The sequence below is a fragment of the Tachypleus tridentatus genome, chromosome 7, assembly GCF_004210375.1.
Source record: "Tachypleus tridentatus isolate NWPU-2018 chromosome 7, ASM421037v1, whole genome shotgun sequence".
Classification (NCBI taxonomy): Eukaryota; Metazoa; Arthropoda; class Merostomata; order Xiphosura; family Limulidae; genus Tachypleus; species Tachypleus tridentatus.
The window spans coordinates 52,792,728-52,812,636 of NC_134831.1; the positions used below are offsets into that span (position 1 = coordinate 52,792,728).

Consider the following 19,909-nt stretch of genomic DNA (forward strand, 5'->3'; position numbering starts at 1 on the left):
CAGTTATTTTATATTGTTGATATGCCCTTTCTGTAGGATTCAATGATTCCAAACATCATGATGTCAAGGCAAGAGTTCTTCATAAACTCAATAGAGTATGTATTTGTTTATTTATATTTTACTAATAACTTGTCAGATAGATTCCATTACATAGAAACACGTTAAGTTTAAAAGAATGGTGAATTAAGAAAAGTAAATTTTATTACAGTTCATTTGAAACAAAATACAATTACCAAGTAACGTAAATAATCATACTGAATCGTGATATGGACAGCTTTCATATTGTTAGTGTTGTTCTGTGTTCCATTGTAAGATTTGAAAGTAGTTAAAATATGTTTGCTGTTGTGTGTTCTTAGGTACAATTTTCAAATGTGACAGAATTTTTTGAAGTAGATTTTTGGAATGTTGATGAGGTAGTATATGTAACAATAGTTTATTTTTTCTCCAGCATCGTAGATCAGCTGTACTACATGAGTCATACAAGAGCAACAGTCAGTCTCGATATGTTGAGCTAGTCATTGTGAATGATAACAGAGAAGTAAGAAAAGTTGTTTTTTGTTGCATATTATATATATAATACACACACATGCATGTGTGCTAATAATAATAGTTTAATGCTTCTTACTGGCATATGACTAATTTTTAGTAACTTGTCTAGAGTTATTGAATGTGTTTGGGAGCAAACATGATTTGATATAAACATTTATATCAAAACCCATGTAAAAGAAGTTAAAACATAAATAGTTGTTTTATTCCATTCAGAGGTAATATTTATTTTATCATAGAATTAAGAAATCTTTTAGGCAATGATTGTAATACAAAACTGTCTTAATTTTAACTTTTTTTTCTGGATGGTGTTTTGATAAATCTTGGCTTCTTCATGTCCTTTTATGAAGAATTACTGTTAGCCAGGTATCTATGGCCCAAACGCTATGCAGCTCTATGTCATGCACAACAGCCTTACTTTAAAATATTTTAAATAAATCTTCATATGCAGTCTTGCTCTTTTAGATGGTCTTGCATAATTCCCTGTTACAATATTTTCATGACTGGTTTCTTCTACAGGATTTGCACAGATTCTTGAATTCCTAGAAAGTCATGGGGAAAAGAGATGTAATATTTTGAGTACTGGAAATCCTGAAAAAACAACGAAAAACTTTTTAACCTTTTAGCAATAGGTCATGAGCCATGTCATGGTGTTTGCTGATTTACATTCACAATTTTATTGAACTACTTTTTTATGAATTTATCAGTAAGTTTAAAATTAAATTGTAGATTATAATTCAAACTTTAATATTATATGAGTTAATTTCTTAAGTTAAAAGTAAATATTAAAAGAAAACATCTAAATACAGATTTTTGTGAGTCACTTTTTATGTTGAATGCAGCATTGTTTGTTTCTAAATTTCATGCAACTGTACAAGGGCTATCTGCACTAGCTGTCCCTAATTTAGCAGACTAGAAGGAAGGCAGCTCATCATCACCACCTACTGCTAACTCTTGGGTTACTCTTTCACAAATGAAAAGTGGGAAGGACCGTCGCATTATAATGCCCTTGTGGTTTAAAGGGTGAGCATGTTTGGTGTGACAGGAATTCGAGCCTGTAACTTTTAGATTATCAGTCAAGTGTCCTAACCACCTGGCCATGCTGGGCCTCTTAGAGTTAAAATAAGTCATCAAGGAAAAACATTCTTAGGTCATCTTCAGGTTAACGACCTAAGAAGGTTGAAACGCTCATTGCTTTAATAGTAAAAGTGTGTTAATGCCCATACTAGCCTTTCTGAGATATAATGTATAACTTTGTTGTTAAATATATATATATATATATATATATAGCTGTCGTATAGTATTGTTTTATGGTGCTTCCCAACCTCAAGTGCTTCATTCTGTGCCAGCTTCATCAGTGTATACTAACAGATTAATCTCTGTTGTAGGAATTGAGAAAATATTACAGCTGACTATTCATTATGTTCTTGCCACTTATTGATAGAATGAAATGTTTTAAATGCAAGAAATATACATGTGTATGGGGAAGTAGTAATGATAGAATTTTAAATATCTGTTTGAATTAGAAGTTGTATACTTACAGTGCCAAATGTAGCAGGAAAATTAATCCTTATATACCAACAAATCTAACAAGTGTACTTGTACAACTGGAAATTAAATTACACATTAAGCCTGTTGCAATGGGTCATGGGTCAAAGGCCATGTCATTGCTTGTTCATTTACATTTAAAATTTTAGTAAACTACTATTTTATGAATTAATGCCAATAACTTTGATTTAAATCACAGTCAAATTGTGATTTATAATTCAAATTTTTGTATTATATATTACTAATTCCTTAATTTAAAAGTAAATATTAAAAGAACACTTAAATATCAATTTTATGTGTTGTGGTATATTGAATGCAGCACCGGTTCAGATTAGGTGTTTGTGATGTCAGAATGTTAAATTTATAGTTTTGAATGAATTAGAAACTCAAATTATAAATATTAGCAAACTGGAATATAAAATAAGAACCTCTTATTTTCTGTTTATTGAGATATAGCTTATGCACTGAATCAAACATAGTAGTCTCATTTGCCTATTTCCATTTTGGAAATGGTCCTTGTATACTCTTACTTCCATATATGACATGTGAATAATCAATCAGATGTTTAGAATGTCACACTAGTGGCTTTTTCAGCCACTGTAGAGTGCTTAGAAGTCATTTTATTCTTTTTCACCAAGATTTCAGGCAAATAAGTTGTCTTAATCTTGTTGAAAGTAGATATATTGTTTTATACAAAAAACAGCTTAGTAACTAAACTCAATAAATTATAGTGGAAATTTATAGTATAGGTCTAGTTATATACGACTTTTTTGGTTATTTCAGATGTATAAATGAAACCTAAAAAATTTCTTCACATCATCCATGTGTAGAATTTGAAAAGGCTTAGCAACATATGGCAAGCAGGAAAACGAGTGCAAAGGTTGTTGTAACTAGAAGATATAGTTGTTTGCTATGCTTATTTATTTACTGTTCTGTGTTTTAAGAAAAATAAGTTTAAGAACTTGTTTGTAAATATTAATAATATATATACATATACAGTGTATAATTGAAATGTGACTGTATTTTGCCAAATACTAGTCCAGTAAAGTACAGCCAAGACAGGTCATTTTGTAAAGGCTAAAGGTCAGTTTTGTATTATTGGATACAGTAACATGAATACACATGTTCTGCATCAATGGAATTTCTGTAATGTTAACCAGGTATGAGTGGAAGGTCAATATAATAAAAATGAATATAAATGTATAATGTTTTAAAATTTATTCTGTTTACACTTAACCCCTTTCCAAATTTTTGTTGTAATTTATAATCATACTAGAATTTAAAAAGCATAATTTGTATTTATTTCTTAACTTTTTTATGGTGGTTATGAGGCCAATCAAATTGACAGACCCCATATTGTTAGGGAAGAAAAAATAACAGATAGAATATAAAGTTCTACTGAAAACAAATGTTTGAAATGTATTAAGGAGGTTTTAGAAGTTAAGGAAATAATGTTTGAGAGTTTTGGGACAGAAAACGGTTTTGTTTAATCAAGACGTGAAAAATTATTTCATACTTGAAGTAGTAACAAAAGAGGCTTAATATTTCACAAACAAATGTTTAGTAAAAAAATAATTTATTGAAATATCTGATTTTTAGTTTACAAAAACACTTCCAATCTTTGCTAAAAGTCTATCAGATTTTTTGAAGGTATGCATAATGCGCTATAGTATAAATGTTTAACTAATGTATTATACTGAGCCTGTCATAAAAGGGTTAACAAATAAAAACACATGTATAAATTATATTACTAACTCACACTCATTATAATAATTAATACTGTATTATGAGAATTCAATATGAGTTTTATGTGTACATTTTTCAAACTTGTTATGTTATGCTGGCTGTGAATTTTTGATATTATCATATATATTGTCATACTGACAACATTTATTTCATGTAAAATAAGAATATTAGACTGAGAGAACAAAGAATACTGTATAATATTAAATCAGTGTCCCTGGATAAAAGGCACTGAACAGGTAGTTTGAATATATGCTTTCTATTAACTATGAGCTGGGTTTGAGTTGTGTTCCAAAAAATTAGAATAGTAAAGATTCTGTGAATTATACATTTTTTTAGAAAAACAAATAACTTACAAATTCAAAGCTACTTTGAAATTGTACTGAACGTTTGATTTTTTCTACGTAGTTTAATGAAATGAAAAAAGACAAGGACTTGGTGTTTGAAAGGAGTAAGGAAATTGCAAACATTGTTAGTGGTGTAAGTATGGAAGTTAGTTTTAAGTTAATGTTTTTCAAAAGACATTTTTATAAAATATGCACAAAATTGAGTATGAGACCCATACAGTTGTTTGTGGATAATAACATTTTCGTAATGTCCAAGAGGGAAAAGATATAATCAGTAATGTGATTAATTCTATCAATTACTTATGGGATATTCCATGTATTTTTAAATAACACATGAGTGATTTAATCCAATATTTTGGTAAGGTTTTTACACTGATTGTTATAATGAAACAAAAACATAATGACTTAATATCATGCAATAAGTAGAGCTTGCCAGAGGTGAAAAGTATTAAAAACAAAAAAGTCTGTAGTCAACTTATATTAAACTTTTTTAGTTCTATTGAATATCACATATTTACATCTTGTAACAAGGTATACATTTCTTCAGTTTTTTATTGACTGTTTCTGTTTTAAATAAGTAAAATTAAATGGTTCTCTTTACCTTTTCAGCTTTATTTACCTTTAAATATTTACATTGCTTTGGTTGGAGTTATTGTTTGGTCAGAACATGATGAGATAGCCTTGTCATCTGATGGAGACACCACTCTTACAAATTTTCTTCACTATCGCCGTGAAAGACTTGTTAGAGATCATCCCAACGATAATGCACAACTTGTTACGTGAGCAGCTTTTCTATTTTTTAAATGTGCATAAAATGTTGACATGGAATACTTTTATTAAAAAAAACAACTTTGAACCTGCAAAGTGCAAGCAAACTCGCCATGTATCTGTTGTGACACTGAAATTTTTTATTTGAAGAAAAACTTTTAACTGATGTGTGGTTTTCAAGTAAAATGCTTTGGCTATTTAAATAAATAAATAAAAATATTGTGGGTTTTTTGGAATCCATGTTTTTCAAGTTGAACATGCTAAATTGATAAATTTTAATTTGTTCAAATATGAATAAGCAGTTTTAGTTAGTAAGTTGGTGATAATTTATATATAGTTAATTAGTCACTTTTGTGTTTTCATGATGTTTTTCTTCAAGTAGTTATTTTACAAACATTTAAAAATTTTTTAATTAATAAAATCCCTCTGACATTTGACTAACAATTCATCTTACTTTCCAAAAGTTCTTTATTTAAAATCAAAGATAAATTTAACTACAGAAACGTAAATGCAACTAGCATTTGACAATTACACAGGTTGGTTCATTTTCTGTATATATTATAAAGAAAGTAGAGTAATGCATTAAGTTGATTTAAATAGGTTAAGTAAAAAATTCCAATGGTATTTTAAAGCAATTTATGAACTGTGGTAAATTCAGTTCATTTCAATTCAGTTTTTTATTAAATGGTAAGAATGGGTTTTGTTCTTTAGTTTTTGTATATATTGACTGATTTTAATAAAACTCTTTTTTATTATTATTATTATTATAGAGGAATGGCTTTTGATGGTGGTGTTGTCGGAAAAGCTTTAAAAGGACCAATCTGTACATACCAGTATTCTGGTGGTGTAAACATGGTAAGCTCACCTTTTTTTGATATCTTTTATTAAAATATGAGCAGATTTAGTGTATACACTTATTATTTCTTGAAGTTTGGTCTGCTTTTATAGGATAGTCCTGTAATTTTTCCTTTCACTTTAAACATTTTGATATTTTAAACAAAAATTAGATTTGATTTTGAAGATCATCTTGTTGGATAATAATCATTCAGACATACTTATCTGAACAAAGAACTATATTAATTTATCTTGTTGAATAATCATTCAGACATATTTATCTGAACTATATTAATTTATCATTCTAGTATGTAATGATTAGATGTATCTTTTCTTTTTCTCCCCCTTCCATAAAAATGTTACTTGAGAAAACTTTACTGATATGCATTAATGAAAGTTGATGTATTTTGTGATTTGACTTTGTAGATATTGTTTTCCTCTTTTCCAAGATAGTAAATGGGATTAAACAAAACATTAAAATGTTTATAGATATTTGAATTATATAAAGGGAATTTCTAGCCTGTTGAACGAATGAGCCTTGTTGGCATATTTCATGTTTTTCAAACACTACTTGTTGAAGAAGCACTAAGATGGAAGTGAATTGTTTAGATGTTGGCAGTGACATAAAATAGTCTCATATTTGAAGTATAGAAAAATTAGCTTGGTTATTAAGCATCATATTTTAACTTAATAGATATTAAATTTATTATCCACCTATTTATTGTATTTTATTGGTAATTTTTGGCTGCATTTAAAAAAAGGTTACTATATGAATTAACATAAATCCACTTGTAGGCCTGACTTTCCTATGTGCATTTAACATGTAAATTTTAAACTGGTAGATTTTCTGAAGACTGAACTAAGAATAGAATAACTTGGTCCCACATTTCTGTTAACTGTGCAGGTGTTATTACTAACTGAAGATCACAACCTCAAGCAATGTCAATATAATATTTCACATTTTAAATTTTTTCTGGATGCTAACCAATAGACCTTTTTGAGGTATTAGAATTATTTTTATAAACTTTCCTGATTCTGTTCTTCAGGATCATAGTCAATTGGTTGGTGTAGTTGCTACTACTGTAGCTCATGAGTTGGGACACAACTTTGGAATGGAGCATGATACAAGTGAATGTCAGTGTCCAGATGATAAATGCATTATGGCTTCAGCTTCTAGGTAAGATAATTGAAAATATATTATTCTTTTGCCAGATGATGTTTCTGTTTGATATTTTTCATAGAGGAATGAGAACCATGCTATTGGGGTTCAAAGATAATTGGTTTTAATATAAAGCTAGAAGTACCAATTTGTTTGTATGTAGATATTAAAATAATTTCTGAAAATTAAAAGAAAATAGAAATACAAATTTTCCAGTACATAACATTACTTTCCTAATTCTTGTTGCAACAGGGTGCCTACTAACATATGAGGCACACATACAAACAACAAAAGTGCCATTGGTATTGTAATTAATTTCATTTACTACTGCTGGGATATGTTATGTATTTTACATAATATATGAATTATTTTATTTAATTGTCTTTGGCATTTCTGATGTAGAATGTTTGAAGTAAAATATGGAGTGTCTTAATGTGATTCATTATGTGGATCTCGTCCACATCGAATTTAAAAAGAGTGAAAGGACTTCATCTGCTGATGGGTTGTTCTTTTTCTTCAATAAAGCTAAAACATCTTTGGATGCCATCTATGAAAAATTTAGTATGTTTTTAATATTATGTTGGCAAATGAAAACATTATATGCAACATGCATATATATTTAAACTATTAAGCTTAGACTTAACAATTGTAATAAATAAATTTAATTAGCAGTTACAATTTTATTTGTCACAGTTAAATGTATTAGGACAGGCTGAATAATATGTAGCAGTTGTTACACACCATATGTTAGGTATACGTCTGTTAGGATAGTAGCATATATAGTTAATGCATACTGTCTGAAACATAAATTGTTGTAAGTAATATCTAAACCATAAATATCCATAATATTTTCATGTTTACAGTGTGTAGGAAAATGCAAGTATGACTTTACAAAATATAGGCCAAATTTTTTATATTGCAACTAACATTTCCAACTGTTTCTACATGTACATTTTTGAGATAGATGTGTATAGAACTAAACCATAAATCATAAAACATACTGAAAATTATTTTAATGGAACTGAAACTAATGAATCTTGTCTAAATATTCATAGAAATAAGATAAAAATCTATGAAGATTTATGTTGCACATTATTTGATTATCTGGACAAAAATACATATCTTACCCTGTATTATAAAGGTTTGGAAAGAAGTTTACTCTTATATTTCATTTTTCACACTGCAAAGAAAATTGTTAGTATTATCGCTTCGTAGTTTGCCCCTGAAGAATTGTCCACCTTTCAAAAAACACTTCAAATATAGGATACTTATTCATTGATATTATTGCTATCATTGGCATTTAATATACACAAGAAATTAACATCTTGCATAAGTTTCAAGAAGAACTAGTACATATATACAGTTTCAATTTACACACAAAATTGTAAATGTTTCTCACACTATACTCTCCATGTACATTTGAGATAGGTAGGTATGTATACACCAAAACATAAATAATAAAATATACTGAAAACTACTTCTGTAAAAGGAATATTCTTTAAATATTCATCGTAAACAATGTAGTATCTGTGACTATGAAAAATGTACTATTTTTATTTCTGCATAAAAGCATATTTTACCTTATTTGAGATTTCAAGTGCTCAGATGCATGGATAACATAGAACAACAGGATTTATACTTCTTAAGAGATCCTACTGTTCAACAGACTGTTTTACCAGCAACTAAAGTTTGTTTTATTTCCATGTGAGCTGTGAATATATTTGAAACTTTTACTGCTTGTGAAAAAATAACATATTACTTTCAGTAAAGGAGGGGGAATTATTAAAAGAACTCTAAAAGATATACAGAGAAGTAGTGGGAGGGAAGTAAGTAATAAAACTTGTTTCAAATTCCAGTTTAAATCTTGGCTGAGAACAGTTGTAACAACAAGAATATGGCTTAGATTACTCCTTTAACTGCTGGAGAGGGATTTTTTGTGGTGTCAGTTTCCTTTGGTAAATTTTTGTAAGAGTACCATGTACTAAGGTAGCCAGGGATCAGTCACATGTGATACAAAGTTCCTGTGCTGTAGCTTTTGATAAACATTGACCAGTAGTGGTAGTAAACTTGTACTTTGTATGTGAAGCCATACAACTGTTTGCTAAAATAAACTTCATAGAATGGTCAAATAAAGATGGTTTTCAAGTACTGTAAACAAAATAGTATGCTTTTACTTTCTTATTATCATTTGTACATTGAAGTTGAAATGCACTTGTCTTAGAGTATGCTAGATACCCTGAGCAGGTGTTATGAGTACAGCAACTGAAGCGTTATTGTCTGTTAGTATCATGGTTTTATCAGTACAAACAAAGATAAACTTGAAATAAAGATAAAATACGTTTATGGCACAAGATTAAATGTTTTATGTAGAGACACTGAATCCTATTTAAAAATTTAAAAAATACATGTTTATTGGTTGGCTTTAGGTAAAATTATACTTTGACTGTATATTACTTGAAAGCATTAAAACAGTACATAGTTAAAAAAAAATAGAAATTAAACAATTTATATCTTTGGAATGATAAAACATTATTAGAGTTTTTTTAGAATAATGTACTAAAACATAAAAGTAAGGATATCAAAAACAGAACAAATGTATTCTAAAAACAGCTGGTATGAGAATTAAAACTTTAATTCAATTAAACATCTAATATCCATACCACCTGTGTTTAGAATACATTTTCACTTCAAGTAAGTTTCTCATCATCATGAATACAGAACAGATGAAAGTATTATAATAGTTCCTGTAACTTCCCAATATTTTAAATGTGATAATGTATCAAATATACTACTAAATAGATAAGTTAAATATTTTATTTTTCTGAAACTACATATCTTTAGAAAAGCTCCAGCCAAGTTTTAAACAGTTTTATACATTAGTTTTTGTTTTTGAAATAAAGTTTAACAAGAGTTCTTTAAACTATTTACAATCTAAGTAGATTTCCATCATAGGGGTTAATGTTAAAAACTAATATATACAGAATAATTATGGAAATACTTCTTTTAGACAAACTAGAAGAAATTTAAAATGTAGAACAATGTAATTAAACAATTACATTAGTGGTGAAAACTTAGCATAACCTGCAACATCATTGGTAATATTGTCTGTGAATCTATTAAGATAAAATTATTTGTTATTATATGTGATTAAAATATTAAATAAAGATAAAAGACCAGAAGGAGATGTCATTAATACATGTCACAAAATTCTTTAATTTATACATAAATCTGGTCAAGTTATCTTTGAAAGTGTAAATATAGGTTTCAACTTCTGCAAAATATTATACTAGTAATGATACAGTAAGACATTTAAACAGTCTCACAGTGTTTTATCTTTATACAGTAAATTATTAAGTAAAACTATTTTTTGTTGCAGTTTGAAAGTGGAGGCAGTCACATTTTTAAATATTTATTGTTCTTTATAATTTATAGTAGTAGATGTTTAATTCTTTAATATGTTTTGTGTGAAAACTTACAAAAATTTTGACCTAAACTAAAACTAAATGGTTGTATAAAAGGCCAATTTGTATTAGCAATGATTATCATCTTAACTAAGTGAAAAAAAAATCTGAAATTATACCTATAGAAATAATATGGCTTTTTATGTTTAGTTCCCTGAACCCTCGTCACTGGTCATCCTGTTCTCTGGAATATCTCCATCTGGCTTATGACCAGGGAATGGATTACTGTTTGCAGAATCACCCTACAAAAATTATAGGCCCAGTTTGTGGAAATGGCTACTTAGAGGATGGTGAAGAATGTGACTGTGGGATTGAGCAGGTTATTTAAGATACTTTCTTTAAATTGAGCAAGTTATAAAATTTTTCTGAAGTAATATAAACAACAGTTAATTGTCTGTGTGAGTGTCAGCTAAGCAGTTGTGAAACTGTTTTTGAGCCACACTGGAACCATTGAAAACGTTATATTTTTGAAGAATATTCTTGAGTCAGTTTATAAAAACTCACTGAAAGCAGTTTTGTTATTATGTCTAAAATTATTAATGTAGTGAAATTTCATTAGTTTGGGCATTGGTAGTTTAGATAATTTCTGCACATACAGATATTCATAATGGGGAAATTTAATCTAATTCATATATTTGCATTCCAATTTTGAACAGCTCTTTCTTATAACTAATAAGCATTTTCTATGAATACATTATTCAGTAATTCTTACATGATTCCACAAGTATCAAGTAGGGAATAATCATAACAGAAAAAAGAGGTGTTAATTACTGATCACTGAACTTGTGTGCTTGTAGTGAATGCTGACTTGCAAATATTTTTCTGATATAACTTTCATAGCAGAGATATGCTTTTAAACTTGTAATGTATATCAAGAGGTCATCATGGTAATTTATACTGTAGTCATGTCAAGTTAAAGTTAAAAAAATGAGACTTGTACAAATATTAGCATCATTAAAATGTGATGATTGTTTATGCAATTAAAGCAACTCCAAGTGGAAGCCTTAATATTGTGTGAAAATAATGACACTATGTGCAACTTTGACTATGCACTTTATATAATTATTGATGATGTACAAAATAATAGATGTTTCTGTTGCACATACAATTGCTTGCCCATTCTTACTGGTTTGCACCCTTATAATGTACACTGTTAATAGTGTTTATTATATTGAAAATGTTTAATTTGATTATCCAGATGTTTCAATAATTCAAAAGAAATACTTCATTACAAAGTATATGGATTAATGAGGTTTTGCTGTTTATTTACAATTGTATTAAGTTTGTGCCATTGAAATGTGTTACTTTTATACATATGTTGAGCAGGTGTATATCATCATTTGTTTTAATAACATTCACTAATGTATTTTCTTACTGGAGTTTCACATGCTATAAAATTGAATTTTATAATTCATCCTTTATGGTAATGTATAAAGTTCAAAATATAGCTATTTTTATACCTGTTTAAATCTCAGTCAAATTTAGTTTAAAATTATTTTTTAGGAAACCAAAATATTGAATTTCAAGAATTTTGATCTTCATCAATCATTTCTCTGCAATATATTTGTTTTAAAATAATACACATTTTTTGTTATAAATAACTTTTTAGTTATGATGTGCATTGGTATTATGGATGGTTGCCTATTCAACTAAATTTTAGAATACTTTTGACAGAAATTGTACAAAGCCAAAATAATGACTACTGTATTTAAGTAAATCAAATGAAATATGCAGAGTAACTAGAAATTTTTTGGATGCCTTGCATACAGTTTGAATAAGTTTTGTTTGAAAATATCAGTTAAATTTTTTTTTTAAAATGGTATTTAAAAGTGAGATCACCTTTAAAAATTCAATTGTTTAGGAACACAATGATTTATTGTACTAAATTTTAAATATGAGACTGTTCCCAGCATGAAAATTGCAATAATAAAATTACTTATTGTACAGGTTAAAAAACAAACAAAAAAAACCTCATCCTACTAGAAACAGTTTCATACATTTAATATGTTTTGGTGCAGAAATGTAGTATTTTCCAAGAATCAGACTTCTACACCTTTACAAAAATCATCATAAAAATTAACATATTAAAGAATTTCACACCATCTGCTGACACCAGGTCCATCATCATTGACCATCCATGCAAGAGCCAATGAATTTTAATTTCTCTTTATTTAAATATCAAATAGATAGTTTATGATTAGGTCATAGTTATGTAAATATATTGTTTTTGTTGTAACTTCAGCCGAAAATAAGATAGACGTTAAATTATTTTGACTTGATGTTATAGGTTAAATACTGCCATTGAAAAAGAGGCAGTGTATTTTTTCTTTGCTTAAAACCATTAAGTTAGAAAAAGTTAAATGTTTAATTACAAAAAAAAGGATGATATATTATGAAAATGAAATATCTGACAAACTATTTATATTGTGCACAAAGAACCTGAAGTTTCTTTGTCATGGGATAATTGTGATAAGCATTCATGTATTTTTATTTTTCCATGCATGTTATTTTAATATGTTACATCCTTTTGAAAGGTAACTGATAATTGTATGAATGTTAAGATTGTTTTTGTAACTGGTTATTATCTTCTAGTTTTGTGACAATCCTTGCTGCAATGCAACAACCTGTGAGCTGTTTTCAAATGCCACATGTGCCACAGGTTTCTGCTGTGATACAACCACATGTCAGGTTGGTGTAATTCTGAAATCTTTGCACTTCCAAATTATCTTTTTCTAACTGTCAAACTTTTTGCTTTGTAAATTTGTTTTCTGATAGTCTTAATAATTTTTAATATTTAAAAAATGTAATCATCATCAAGAATTACTTCACCACAACAATTGTAAGAGAAGTGTAAGTCTTTTATGTTTCTTTGTGTACTGTGTTATCTATTTAAACTACATTATGCCTGAACTTACCTACATTATGCTATTGTTAACCAAACATGCTCATGTATTCCTAATGAAACTAAGAAACTTAAACCAAAAAATTATCAGTAGAAGAAGTGATATTTATTTCATCCAACAGTGCAGAAAGGAAAAACTAATCTTTAATTTTATGAAGATAAAACTATCCAAGAAACCTGTATACAAATATTATCTGTAATTTACAGAAAAAAAAAAAGTCATGTTAAACTTGAAATATAAAGAACTAAATGACTTGCATAAATGAAAATGAATCTAGACCATCAACTGGCCTGCTGTATTCAATAAGACATTTATGGACTCATACAATGCAACATCAATCAAGTCAGTAGTAAGAACAACAAGGAACAGAAGATCTGCCATAACAAAAACTAGATAAACGAAGGTGCCAACAATTCTCATAACACTGCACAACAAAATTTTTTGCCTCTTGAACACTGTTGGGTGTTCCTTATGGATTTTTGGCTGATGATCACGAGAATCACATCCAAATTTGCCCATCACATACCATTTCAGAGAAACCTTCAGTTTTGTCATATTTTTTCTTATATTTGTGTCCAAAAATTTTTGTTTCTGTAAGAGACCTATGAACAATGTTTTGTGTGGGCTGGGCATGTCCAGGTTGGAAGCTGTTCTATGGAAGTATGCAGTCCAGGCATGCCTGAGCAGGCTAGAGCCAGCTTGACACTGTCTAAGCAGCCTATAAAAGTGGCTTGCATACACAGATGCTGCTTATTGGATTAATATAGACCTTATAATGTGTACATATTGTTTCAAAACATAACATTGCCTCAGTAGCACTGTAACAAGTAAGTTAGATGTTATAGACGTTTTACAGGACGATTGATGTCAATCAGTATGTCTCGTCAATGTCGTAACAGCCACGATACGTTCTGCTATATTTGTGGTAAGTATACACTTGTTCATCAGAGATGCTCAATGACTGCTCTTGTGAAGAAAGCATATCATCTGTACTTCAGCTGTAAAATTGGTGATCAAGACCAGGAATGGGTGCCTCACATTTGTTGTGTGACATGTGCTGTCTGTCTGAGAGCTTAGCTCAGAGGCACTCGAAGGACAGTCCTGTTTGCTGTCCCAATGATATGGCAAGAACAGAAAGACCATGTGACAGACTGTTACTTCTGTTTGACTATTGTGTCTGGTTTCTCTGCCAAAAACAAGAAGTCAATTGAATACTCTAATCTGCCTTTAGTAATGAGACTCATGCCACATGACGACAGTCTTCCAATTCCGAAACCACCAGAGGAATGGACCTTAGACGAACCAGATGAAGAAACTGCAATGCAGGGAACTGGTAATGACGTTGATTCGGATTTTGAATCATGGTCCTCAAGCGATCCACATCTCATAACACAATCAGAATTAAACGATCTGGTCAGAGATTTGGGTCTGTCAAAAGCAAAAGCCGAATTGCTGGGTTCAAAACTGCAGGAATGGTGTTTGCTGTCATCAGGTACAAAAATTTCTGTTTTTTGAAGCTGCCAAGATGACATAACCAAATTCTTTGCACAAGTTGACAGTCTCTGTTTCTGTGTTGACATCGAAGGATTGTTCTCTGCTTTGGGTTGTCACCATGACCCGCAAGAGTGGCGTCTCTTTATTGATTCATCAATGTTAAGCCTGAAAGCTGCTCTGTTACACAATAACAACTTTCACCCTTCAATATCTGTTGGCTATGCAGCACACATGAAAGAAACCTATGAGAACATGGAAATGTTGCTGAAGCACATCCAGTACAGCAAGTACAATGGGAATATCTGTGGAGATCTGAAAGTCATTGCTCTGTTACTGAGACTGCAGCTCAGCTATACAAAGTACTGTTGTTTCATCTGTGAATGGGACAGTTGTACCAAAGAGTCACATTATTCTAGATAGAGCTGGCCACTTTGTAAAAAGTTAGTTCTAGGACAGAAATATGTGGTGCATGAAATTGGGACTTGTGAAGAATTTTATGAAAGCAATGAACAAAGAAGGTGAAGGTTTTCATTATTTAAGACAAATGTTCCTAAGAATAACTGAGGCTAAGATCAAAGAGGGCATTTTTTGTTGGCCCTCAGATCAGACATGTTATGAGTGACAAGTGGTTCAAAGATCTGTTAGTTGGGCTGGAAAAGATTGCCGGAAAGCCTTCAAAGACGTTGTTGACAATTTTCTTGGCAATTACAGAGCTCCACATTACATTCAGCTGGTAGACAAACTTCTCAAAGCATACAAAACAATGAAGTGCAACATGTCACTCAAAATTCATTTCCTCCACTCACACTTGGACTTCTTCCCCGCAAATCTCGGTGCTGTCAGTGACAAACACGGCGAAGGGTTTCACCAGGACATTGCTGCAATGGAAAAACAAAATCAGGGCAACTGGAGTCTGTCAATGCTTGCTGACTACTGTTGGACATTGCAATGTGATGCACCGGACATTGAATACAAATGAAAATCAGGAGCAAAACACTTTTAATTATGTTTAACTTAATAGCATATTACAAACATAAACGCAATTAAATATGTTATTGCCGGTAAATAGTTAACTGTCTATTTCTCAGAATTCCTACGTGATGAAGCAAAACCAAAACTATATTTGTGCATACCTGCCAGGTATCTGTCACAATCAGCAAAAAACTTTTCAAAAAAATTGTTGTGCAGTGTAAATAACAGATCTGACCGACAGTTAAGCAATGAAGAGATGCATCTACTCAAGAAAGGACTTAACTTCACAGTAACACCTAGAAGTATTCCGTCCATTGAAATAAAGGTCTGCCTGGAAGACTTAGCTAGAAGACTGGCGATCCACTCTACAAAAACTGAAAACAACAACAAAACAATGGAAAACAACCACTAAAAAGAAGACAACTTTGACAACAATTCCACTGACAACTAACAACTCATCTTTCCAGGTAGAACTGAAAACATCTATTTCCCCAAAATGTCTCAAAACAATATCTTAAACAACTTTATCAACGAATTTTCACACAAAACCATCAACATAATTTCACAGAAAAGAAAACTGAAAAACAACCTTACACAAAAAGATATTTTCATAAACAACCTAAAATAAGACAGCATCAAAATTCTAAAAGCAGATAAAGGCAATGCTATAGCTGTAATGAACACAAATGAATACATTCAAAAATGAACATCTTGCCAGATAAACAATTTTAAGCCACTAAAAACAAATCCAACAAAAACACATGAAAACCAGTTAAATAAAATACTACTACAAATGAACAAACAAAAAGAAAACCAACACAATCTTGGAAAACATTTATTCTTACCTACGAAAGACAGACTCCCGCACACTACAACTACATGGCACCCCCAAAACCTCACAAACCTGATTGTCCACTATGACCCATAATGTTGATCTATGAATCATTTAACTGCAACATCCATAAATATATAGCATGGGCATTTTCTAAATATGTAACATCAGTTGTCTCCTTTTTAAAAGTCTCTTTTAACTTTAAATCTATTCTTAACCAACTAAATCATAAAGCCTTATTGGGAAGTTTTGATGTAATCTCCCTCTTCACAGAAGTCCCAACCACTGAAGCCTGCAAGATAGCTTTAGAACTTTATACCCAAGACCCCAATCCATTGATACACATCCCCAGCAACCAATTAGCAACCATTATAGAATTTACAACTACCAACACTAACTTTATGTTCAGTCATCAAAACTGTCTACAAATAAAAGGCCTAAGTATGAGGAATCCTGTAACACCAGTACTAACAAACAATTTTATGACACCAATTAAATCTCAAGAGATCAATTCAGCATTACACCCACCACTGTACTGGTACAGGTATGTTGATGATACAATTGCTGGATTCACATCTACAGAACACACACTTGGTTTCTTCAACCATGTTAACTCTATACACTCCAACATTAAGTTCACCTGTGAACAGAAACAAACTAACCAATTAGCATTCTTTACCTCAAGACCACTAGAATCGATACTCAGTTCAGAACAGAAATCCGTAGAAAAACCACCCATCCTGGATTATGCATTCCCTGGGACTCAGCACATGAAAGAAAACAAAAATTCAACATAATAAGAAACCAAATAAACACAGCCACAAAACTATGCTCATCTGATAAAATTAACAATGAAATTAAAAAAATAAAACACTTCATCAACATCAACAAATTTTCTCTAAAAACCATGGACAAAATTATATGCAAACACCTAGACCAACAACAAACAAGCAATAATAAACCCCAAGATACAACAAACTACAAAACCTTATGCTGCTGCATACCATATGTTCCTGACATCAGCAAAAAAATAACCAACATTTGAAAAAAACTCGTAACAAAACATAACATTTCAGTAAACACCAAATTTATTCAAAAATCAGGTACAAAACTAAAGTCCATATTATGTAAAAACTACTCTGACAAACACAACACCAACATAATTTATAAAATACAATGCCATGACTTTTGTATTGGAGTAACAAGCAGAAAAACAGAAACCAGATTCAAAGAACGCCTTCATACATTTTTGAACACTGAAAATCAAATAAACACAACATAACCATAGAAAGCATCCAGATATTAAGTAGGGAAACAAATATAAACACCTTTATGCCTATACTAATTAATAATCTAACATCCAACTGCAATGCCCCCTACAACCTGTATCTGTTTATACTCTCATCCCTAAGATGTGACAAGCAACTGTCAGCTGCTAACTCTCTTTGTTAACCTGAAGATGACCTAGGAAGGTTGAAACATTGTTCTCTCTTATTAGTAAAAGAGTTAATACCAATACCAACCCTTCTGAGATTTATTTTATTTCTAGTGGGTTTCTCCTCATTAAGAAAAATGTAATTTTTTTCATATTTACCTGCAGGTATCTTTCCTGCTCCAACACTTTTTTCCTGAACTAATAAACAAAATTCTTGTAATATGTTAAAATGTGTGTTTGTGTTTTTCTTGTAGCAAAGCCACATCTGGCTATCTGCTGAGCCCACTGAGGGGAATCGAACCCCTGATTTAAGTGTTGTAAATCCGTAGACTTACCACTGTACTAGCAGGGGGGGCGGCCATGTGTTAAAGTAATTTGAATTTTATGTTGTTCTAGCAGCATTACTTATAACAAATTGATTTATTTTTTTATCAACAATTTTTCCAGACATCTTTGTAGTTTCATGACAATTTTGTAAGTCAGTTTAAGTTATGGCATTGGAGGGCCATTGAAAAGGTAAAAAGAAAAAGATCACTTGTACGTATTGTTCTATTATGGTTATTTTTATATTTAAGTGAGTAATGTAATTATTTTTTCTGCAGATATGATATTTTTCTTCATGATTCAGGGCCTCCTTGCAGCCTGTCATTGTGATGATGTGAAAAAAGTTAAATGTGTTAATTAAACTAAACAGTCATCTTTTACAATACTGGGTGAATGTGATAAGTAAAACACAAATAGTAAAAATCAGAAATTAGTGTTTTGTGCCTTTGATAACATTAAAATAGTGCCCGGTTATTTTAAGCTTTAATGGTGTTTAATTTTGTAACAAGCTAATTGTTTTTGTTTTATTAGATTAAAGTACAAGCAACAATTTGTCGCAATGCCATGTCTGAATGTGACTTACCTGAGTTCTGTGATGGTAAATCGGAGTTCTGTCCAGATGATGTCCAAGTACAGTTTGGCACAGAGTGTGGAGATGGAAAGGTAAGTTTAATTTAAATCTGTTTTGACGAGTTAGTCTATTCAAGGCTAATGTAGCCATTTCTTTACGTCTACCAAGAAAGATTTACTAATTTCTCCTAAATTGTATTTGTAACTTTCTGATTATCAAAATTTACCAGATGTGTAAGATGTATCTTGTGTTGACAAAGAATAAAAAGTTATTGCATGAAGTGATATGTATTAACAACTAATAAATTTGAGCATAAATATTGCTTTATCCTTTAAGTTTGGTACTTGAAGTACAAACTTACAATGCAGTTTGTTAATAAACTAAAAATATCTAGCATTTTTGGTTTTTAGAGACCTTGAATTACAGTTCTAAACTTTATAAATAGCAGGTAAGCAGATAGTACTAGAATGTCATAGAAAAAAAAAACATCATCAAAAGCATGTTGAGACAAAATCAGTTTGTTAAATTAAGCAGAGAGAGAGAGAGATAATCACAATTATCCCATTCTTTCAACTAAATTTTGAAGTTGTTTCTCTATCATGCTTAAAATAGATGAATTTATTGAACATTATTGAATAATAGATATTCTTAGTTGAATGGACATAAAGATATACACAAGGGTATAGAAAAGTAAATTTTTGCTTAAGGTTTGCTACAGTTGACTCAATAGTTAGAGTTTTTCCTTGCATTAGGTTGAGAGTGGCTTGTCATGGTGGATTATAGATCTATGAGGTTTATTGTTTATGTCTGCTTACCCCTCCTCCACCACACATGAAATGTGCTTTGAGGAGATGATCAGGGGAAGATTTGTTGGGAGAAGATCAAGAGGAAGTGTGATGGTCAAATCTCAGTATTTTATCAGACGAGAGTAGTCTAAGTTGATGGAAAATGTGTTGACTAGCTGTCTTACAT

The 19,909-nt window shown here is 30.4% G+C and overlaps 1 protein-coding gene across 1 annotated transcript in view; it reads left to right on the plus strand.

Moving 5' to 3' along the window:
* Positions 1-19,909, plus strand: part of LOC143255661 (disintegrin and metalloproteinase domain-containing protein 12-like) — a 95,637-nt gene that overhangs the window by 55,983 nt on the left and 19,745 nt on the right. Inside the window, exons 6-14 of the mRNA XM_076511688.1 lie at positions 37-95; positions 449-538; positions 4,246-4,317; positions 4,794-4,963; positions 5,723-5,807; positions 6,833-6,963; positions 10,557-10,725; positions 12,999-13,094; positions 18,898-19,029. Of these exons, the coding sequence (XP_076367803.1) occupies positions 37-95; positions 449-538; positions 4,246-4,317; positions 4,794-4,963; positions 5,723-5,807; positions 6,833-6,963; positions 10,557-10,725; positions 12,999-13,094; positions 18,898-19,029 (1,004 nt within the window). The remainder of the gene's footprint in view (positions 1-36; positions 96-448; positions 539-4,245; positions 4,318-4,793; positions 4,964-5,722; positions 5,808-6,832; positions 6,964-10,556; positions 10,726-12,998; positions 13,095-18,897; positions 19,030-19,909) is intronic.